Raw genomic sequence first — 8,956 nt, 5'->3', positions numbered from 1 at the left:
TGCAAGTTTATGATTGTAGTCGTGGAATAATGTGGGTTAATAATTACGTCTTTTTATGTGTGTTTTTTAGCCTAGAGGGAAAAAATGTAAACTTTTTACTCAGTAAAGAGTCTTAAAATAAGATTCTGGTTTTGTGCTTTAATATTATCACTGTTTAGGCATAATATATATAATTAAAACGTTTTAGTGAGTTGTAAAATAGTCTAGCTAGGTACAAAACATTTATGGTAGCTGTAGATATAATTTACGTGTTTTTATTCTCTGAAGAATTATAGTTTGGTTTAACTTAACCTTAAGACTACTAGTATTATACAGACGACTTTACAGTATCATAACTGCTTCTTCTTTTATACAGTAAGACATCAATACTTATTAAACGAAAATTATATCCACTCCAAAATAATTTAAAAAAATCAGTTACATGATAGTGAAACTCTACACATAGCAAACTGATGACAAAAGAAATGTTTTATTTCTCTACTAATATGGTTATTTCCAAATGTTAAATCATTCAAATAATAATTGTAAATAAAACTGTATTTACTAATTTCATACTGGTTTCCTTGTTTCGTAATAGTACATTCCACTTTCAACATTTGGTTTGGCCCTATGAAGGGTTTTGAAACATTATCTATGGACTGAACATCAGAATATAGAAGTGATCATTCTGTTGTCATATGTGATGAATGCCCAAGTTGTGATAAGAAAACCTGGATTTTTATACAAGCAACTTACACATTTCAGATTGAAAGTCAAAATAGGATAAATGTGTTAAAGGAAGATCATATATTTTGATAGTGAAATCCTGATAAATAATATATATTTAGTCCTAAAAGTAAAGAAATAACAAAAACAACGGAGCTTGGGTACAACAAAGGTTTATTTTGATACACTGCTCAGCACAGATAGAACCAATGAACGAGAAATGTTACTTTTCATAGCTAATGTACACAGTTTGCACTTAATATTAGTTTAAACACAGTTTACAAATAACATAAAGGACGGTAGGCGAACTTTTTGTGTTTGCAGTTATTCACAATTGTACACAACACCCTAGATACATTCAGCTAGTAAATAAACTACAAAAGTTTTTTTTTATAAATTGGTTAATAAGAATAATTCACCACTATATAACTATACATTAATTTCTATAAATGAAGAAATTACAGTTAAATAACACAGGACTGGCAGTGTCTTCTTGAGCTGTAAAGATGCAAAAAATACTGTAGCAAATGTAATAAGAGATCGGCCTTTCACTGGCATTTGGCAAAACTTAAGATAAGAAAATGCAGCTTAGAAACAGTATTGTTTGGTGGCAGCTCACCCTGTATAAGTTAAGTGTAGGGTGTTAATTCAACAAACATGTTTGTTCAATATATGGATACAGGAAATATTCTTAGCAAATCAAAATCAACCCAAAATTGATCTCGCACGTGTAATGCATCATATTGGACGTTCAAGGCTTTTCTGGTCATTATTTGTTTATATTTAAAATGTACCTAGCACTCTATTAAATGTTGGACCCTTTTTCATTAGTTACCTTCTAAACACACTGGCCCAGAAAGAAACATTATGAAAGTTATTTAATTATTTTAAAAGTTAAATTTTATCATTCCTCATAAACTATGAATAAGGTATTTTTATATCTCCAACAAAAGATGGCACTTCATGAAGAAGGGTCAAATATCTTGTGATCTTTAAATATATAACTTTGTAGTTCATTATTTTGATGGTCCCTTAGTATCCTGAGGATTGGGTAATTGATGAAGTATGTTAGTAAGATCAGCCCCTTGGTAATTACACAACTCGCAGTACCCAGGTGGACCCTGGGGTCCAGGTGACCCTCTTACACCTGGGATTCCATGTCTTCCTGGAGGACCTCGTTCTCCTGGACGTCCAGGTAGACCAATTCCTGATGGACCTGGTGGACCTAAAGGAGAGTTTCAATAGAAATAAATTCCTTACCTTTCATTTTTATGAAACAAAGCATAAAAAAATAGAAAAATTTTAAGTCATAGTTCTTTAATATTAAAAAAAACAGCTTCTTCATATAATCATCTTGTTAAAAAGAAGTTAGTGAGAGTTGAAAATAAAATTTGTATATTTGAATTTTCAGTATGTTAGACAAAAGGACATTTCTTCAATTTTCAGTAGCAAGTAACTTTCAAATAATAAGTCACCTGGTAAACCTCTCAATCCCATTGGACCTTCAATTCCAACACCCTCTAGACCACGATCACCCTTGTCACCTCGAGCTCCTAGAGTACAAACAAACTGCTTTGTTAGCTCAGTAAAGTGGTTAACAACTGGTATCCAACACATGTTTAATTTGGACTGACTGCACTAAATTACAAGTTTGGATCTTTATATGAAGTTATTAATTACTACTTAAAAAGTTAAAAACTTGTTTTGAATAAAGTAAAGCTTTATTAAATAAAAACTGTTTATTTTCTTGTATAGTGGATGTCACATGTTATGTACGACACACGATGATGGTGTATGTGTTATGTTCGACACATGGTGTTTGTAGTGTATTACGTATGACATGATGTTCACGGTGCAGGTGTTATGTACGACACACGATGATGGTGTATGTGTTATGTTTGACACATCATGGTGTTTGTAGTGTATTACGTATGACATGATGTTTATGGTGTATAAGATATGATGGTCTTTACGGTATATGTTACTATGACCTTGATAGTTGGTTTATATTTTAATCGACTATATGTTTAGTAATTAATAAAAATTATCCCATGAGCTTCACCTTTATGTCCTGGCAGTCCTGAAGGACCTGGTGGTCCAGGCATACCCATGAAACCCCGTTCGCCTGGAAATCCTTGCATACCAGGAACACCTGGTGAAACCATAAAACTCTTGTAACTGAACTAGGATTACAAAGCTTATTCATTAGCAGTGGCTGTGTAACATTAAACATTTGTTGATTTTTAACACAATTACTAGAATCAGAAATCACCCAATTTTAGAAGCTAAAACAGATTAATTCAACAAAGTATACTCTGTGTACACAAAAACAACCAAGCTTTAAATCCAAAAACAATTTTAGTAATATAATTATGCCTAAATCTGTAGAGGTTTCTTCTTATCTAAAACACACTTTTAGGTCATTGTGAGATGTAATACAATCAAACTAACAACTTACTTCAGGATACCATGTGGCTGACAGGAGTGAAATAAAGCACTTCAGTAGTCACTTTACATTGTTCTACTGTATGTTTCACACTTACAGGATATTATGTTGCTGACAAGAGTGAAATAAAGCACTTCAGTAGTCACTTTACATTGTTCTGCTGTATGTTTCACACTTACAGGATATGACGTGGCCGATAGGAGTGAAATAAAGCACTTCAGTAGTCATTTTACATTGTTCTACTGTATGTTTCACACTTACAGGATATTATGTTGCTGACAAGAGTGAAATAAAGCACTCAAGTAATTACCCTATTTTGTTCTACTGTATGTTTCTCACTTAGAGGATATTATATGGGTAACAGAAGAGTAATAAATTCCCTGAACTATTTCCACACTTTACTCTAACATAAGAGCTCTTTTCTCCTCCTCATCAATTTAATTTTGAACAGTAAGGTTTTTCATTATTTTGCTAGACCATCAGATTACATGTCAAATGATTAATTACTTAAGATTTGTTTTATATAATTAATCTATTCATACGTCACCACTAGGGAAGTTTGTGTTGACGTAAAACTGAGCTAGCCTTTGAGCAAATAAAAACATAAGTAAACAAAACGATAGGATGAAAAACAAATAAATGATAAACAAAGATTGAAACTGGTATTGTTACCTCACAACAAATTAACACTCCAGTACAGACGTGTTACTTCTTATCCGTTAACAAGACCAGAAAAAGTTTGCATGACAGTTTATAAAGGTTTGCTACCATTAATTTTACTACCTTCTAGATTAAACAAATGAAAAAAGTATGCAACTTGAGATGATCCAATACCTGGTTGTCCTGGTGATCCTGGAGGACCTGGACGTCCATCTTTACCTTGTCCTGGAGGCCCTGGTGGACCTCTAAGTTTTGCTGTCAATTCTACTAATTTTTCTAGAGGAATATTTACAAATTAATATATATTGTTAAATTTCAACTTTAACAAAACTAGTTCAGATTATAACTAAGCCTTTGAGTATGTTTACCTTTGTTTCACCACAGTTAACTCTGATTTTGAGCATGTCATTACAATTTCTGCTATAGTTAAACCATAATTTAGATGCAATCATGACTTGTTAAGGAAAGTTAACAGCTTTTCCTGAATTAATTTCAAGTGAGAATCAACATGTACCTGTTACTATTGCCTGTTAAGGCACTAAGGTCAACAGTTAAAAATATGGTTGTGCCATTCCATTTTGCCTACTAAGCCTTCTAAAGTACACTATGGTAAGGCAGTTAAAATTACTGTTTGTTAAGATCAGTAAATAAAGCGATGTTACATATATGATAAAGTAAAAAATTTGAACATGAGTTCTGTAAGCTGTGGATTGAAATACAAAACCTAGCTGGCATAGATTTTTACTGTTGACTTTTATTGTGTGCAAAAAATTCAAATATCTGAAAAATAAGTTTATTTTTGAAAGAATAATTTATCAGTTGAGATTTGCTTACTAATTAGATTAAGGTGATTTTAACTCGAGACAAATTTAATTACAGTTTATTTAATACTACCATAAAAAATCCCAGATTAGGGTGATTTGAACTTTAGAAATGTTTAATTACAGTTTAAATAATACTAGCTATCTTTAAAAAATCTGCAGAAATATTTCAAATAAGGTGCATCCACGAGCCTAGAAGTGGTGATAAAAAGGGTTTGTTTCCACATTCTTCGTAATTATTCCATAACAGATCTAAAATCACATAAAAATAATGTGTTAAATCTCTCTCCATTTTTGTTTTTTATCTGCCACAAGTTGTTTATCAGGAGACCTTTTGCTTGGCCTGGCATAGACTGGTGGTTAGGGTGTTAGACTTACAACCTTAGCGTGGTAGATTTGAAACTCTTTGCTTAACATGCTTGTCCTTCCAGCCATGAGGGTGTCATAATTTGACAGGCAATGCTACTATTCAGTTGGTATACAGTTGGTTGTGTTGATACTATAACTTCCATATTGGAGACAGCTTATAGCCTTTGAGTAGCTTTGCATGAAATTCATCAACAAACAGCGGCCATTTATTCAATACCAGAATACAAAAGCAAATAAAATAGACACTTCACCATGATCTAGTTATGACAATATTTCTACTTTTGCTAAAGAACAAGGTTCTTTGTTACCTTACCTTGCAATACAGAAGAACACAATTCTCTCATTTCCTCTTCTGAAAAGCTTCTTCCCTGCACAGAATAATACACTGTAAACAATCAAGCTTCAATAATACACAGTAAACAATCAAACTTCAATAATACACTGTAAACAATCAAACTTCAATAATACACAGTAAACAATCAAACTTCAATAATACACAGTAAACAATCAAACTTCAATAATACACAGTAAACAATCAAACTTCAATAATACACAGTAAACAATCAAACTTCAATAATACACTGTAAACAATCAAACTTCAATAATACACAGTAAACAATCAAACTTCAATAATACACTGTAAACAATCAAACTTCAATAATACACAGTAAACAATCAAACTTTAATAAGATTTAAAAATGTATTTTCCTGTTCAGAATAATAAACCAGCATTATTAGGTTCTTTAATCATAGAAGTTGACAAACTTCAATAATACACAGTAAACAATCAAACTTCAATAATACACAGTAAACAATCAAACTTCAATAATACACAGTAAACAATCAAACTTTAATAAGATTTAAAAATGTATTTTCCTGTTCAGAATAATAAACCAGCATTATTAGGTTCTTTAATCATAGAAGTTGACAAAAGGAGAGAATAATACACAATAAACAAATATCAATCCAAACGGATGTCCTTAATACATACACCTCTGAGTGAACCTTCTTAATACATACACCATACACCTCTGAGTGAACCTTCTTAATACATACACCATGTACACCTGAGTGAACCTCCTTAATACATGCACTATACACATCAGAGCGAACCCCTTTAATACACGCACCATGCACATCAGAGTGAACCTCCTTAATACATACACCATACACATCTGAGTGAACCTCCTTAATACATGCACAATGCACATCTGAGTGAACCTCCTTTAATACATGCACAATGCACATCAGAGTGAACCTCCTTAATACATGCACAATGCACATCTGAGTGAACCTCCTTAATACATGCACAATGCACATCTGAGTGAACCTCCTTAATACATACACAATGCACATCTGAGTGAACCTCCTTAATACATGCACAATGCACATCTGAGTGAACCCCTTTAATACACGCACCATGTACATCTGAGCAAACCTCCTTAATACATGCACAATGCACATCTGAGTGAACCTCCTTAATACATGCACAATGCACATCAGAGTGAACCTCCTTAATATGTGCACAATGCAAATCTGAGTGAACCTCCTTAATACATGCACAATGCACATATGAGTGAACCCCTTTAATACACGCACCATGTACATAAGAGTGAACCTCCTTAATACATGCATTATGCACATCTGAGTGAACCTCCTTAATACATGCACAATGCACATCTGAGTGAACCCTTTTAATACATGCACAATGCACATCTGAGTGAACCCCTTTAATACATGCACAATGCACATCTGAGTGAACCTCCTTAATACATGCACAATGCACATCTGAGTGAAACCCTTTAATACATACACCATACACATCTGAGTGAACCTTCTTAATACATACACCATACATATCTGAGTGAACCTTCTTAATACATACACCATGTACATCTGAGTGAACCTCTATAATACATGCATCTTGCATATCTGAGTGAACCTCCTTAATACATGCATCTTGCATATCTGAGTGAACCTCCTTAATACATGCACCGTAGTCAAACATAATGGACTCAAGTCACTCAAAGATGGCTAGAGATAATTTTATACAGTAAATAATAAAAGGACTTCAACTGAAAAGGAAGAATCAAGCACTTAATAGACAAACTTAGCTTAAAACAATTAATTTTCTCTTACTGAAGGGCCAGGAAGTCCTGGCATTCCTGGTTGTCCTCGACTCCCAGGCTCACCTGGAATCCCTGGAGAACCTGAAGATCCAGGAATACCAATCGGACCTGGGAAACCTTGTGGGCCACGTTCTCCTGGAGCACCCCTCTCACCAGGCTTAAAATAAAATTATTTGTGAGATATTTAACCTGAAACTGTATTTCAAAAAAATCAATAATTTACGATTAATAAAAATCATTGTGGCACTAAAGAATGTAATTAATTTTAAAACAATTAGTAACAACTTTGAAACTATAATCCTATGAGTGGTATAACTTTAAAACTATTTAATTATAAACCATATAGTAAAAAATATCAAACTGTTTTTTGGCTGACTCATGTTCTCTCACCTAATTTGAGTCAATAGAATGAAATGTTTAATATTGATGTTCTAGATGTACAAGAAAAAAACCTCTTAGAATTGGCTTGATTTTTACTCACCTAAAAGAAAAATTCTTGACTTGCCTCAAATTTTTTCTTTCAGGTTTATTGGAGATGGGTTGTAGTATGAACTCAGTGAAAAATTGTACCAGCTTTAGAACTAACTCAGTAAGTTTTCATTTTAAATAAAAATAATTACTTACCAGTCCAGGGGGTCCCATTTTACCTAGTGAACCCTGTAAGTAGAAAAATACTATTTTTAAATTTATATCATAATATTACCGTCAAGAAGTGCAATGATATGGGACATTATTAATGATAATAACTGATTATGTTAGGATTTTGGCAAGTAGATGTAATATTTTGTAACAGTCTTTTTTTTAGTATTCAAGGTGTTAAAAAGTTCATTTAAGCATGTACGGCAATTTTAAAATAAAACATTCAAACTGAAACCATGAGATTTTAAACAAGTATTTGTAAGACTAAACACAGTTAAAGATCCTATATTAAATATAAAAATCTGAGATCCAAAGATGTACAAAAATCTCTATCAAGTCAACAATTACACTCTTATTTTGAAGAAGTTTAAAATACGTTTTTACTGTAATTAGAACATTTCTTGCATAACTTGAGTAGTTTCATTAGGCTACCAACAATGTGCCAGCTTCTTTATCTACACTGAGATTAGTTTATAATTAATGGCTTATCATCTGGTGAAAATATATAATTTATTTAGCATTTTTTAACCATTTTAGGAAATTTTCGAGAGAGTTATCTAGTTACCTTTGGACCTCGTACACTGCCATATCGATCAGATTCTATTCCAGCATCACCCTGGAAAAATAGCAGATATTGTTAAATGTTTTCCACATTCATATATACATTTTATTATAAAGGTTTTCCACATTCATATATACATTTTATTATAAAGGTTTTACACACATTCATATTTACACTTTATTATAAAGGTTTTACACATTCACATACTCATATTTACACTTTATTAGATAGAAATACAAAAAATCTAATGTATACTAGTGTGAACATCAAATAATGAAGTTTCATAAACAGAAGCACTGAAGAAAAAAAACCCATACCTTAGGTCCTGGTGGCCCAGGTGGTCCTGGAGGCCCCTGCAGTGATTCAGATATTCAGTTTTCATTTAGATGAGAGATATATTAACACATTAAAAATATGACATTCTATACAGTTCTACCACACACAATATACATGATAATAACAAGGTATGTGTCATAGACTAGAGATATGTTAACAAGCTAATAAATATGATATTGTACAAAGTTTTATCATAAACATTATATATGATAATAACGAGGCATATATCATAGACTAGAGATATGTTAACAAGCTAATAAATATGATATTGTACAAAGTTTTATCATAA

At 32.2% G+C, this 8,956-nt stretch overlaps 1 protein-coding gene across 1 annotated transcript; it reads right to left on the bottom strand.

Moving 5' to 3' along the window:
* Positions 1–864: 864 nt before the first annotated feature.
* LOC106474362 (collagen alpha-1(IX) chain-like) lies at positions 865–8,818 on the bottom strand. The gene is made up of 9 exons (XM_013935054.2): positions 8,649–8,818; positions 8,335–8,385; positions 7,755–7,787; positions 7,141–7,287; positions 5,315–5,369; positions 3,986–4,087; positions 2,768–2,857; positions 2,181–2,258; positions 865–1,930 (listed from the first exon to the last, which is right to left on the bottom strand). The coding sequence occupies exons 3-9, from the start codon at positions 7,770–7,772 to the stop codon at positions 1,722–1,724; spliced, it is 699 nt and encodes a 232-aa protein (XP_013790508.2). The 5' UTR covers positions 7,773–7,787; positions 8,335–8,385; positions 8,649–8,818; the 3' UTR covers positions 865–1,721.
* Positions 8,819–8,956: the final 138 nt, after the last annotated feature.

This window comes from Limulus polyphemus, unplaced genomic scaffold (assembly GCF_000517525.1).
Source record: "Limulus polyphemus unplaced genomic scaffold, Limulus_polyphemus-2.1.2 Scaffold7121, whole genome shotgun sequence".
NCBI lineage: Eukaryota > Metazoa > Arthropoda > Merostomata > Xiphosura > Limulidae > Limulus > Limulus polyphemus.
Note: the sequence above shows the minus strand (reverse complement) of the source record. Positions and strands in the feature narration are given on the sequence as shown.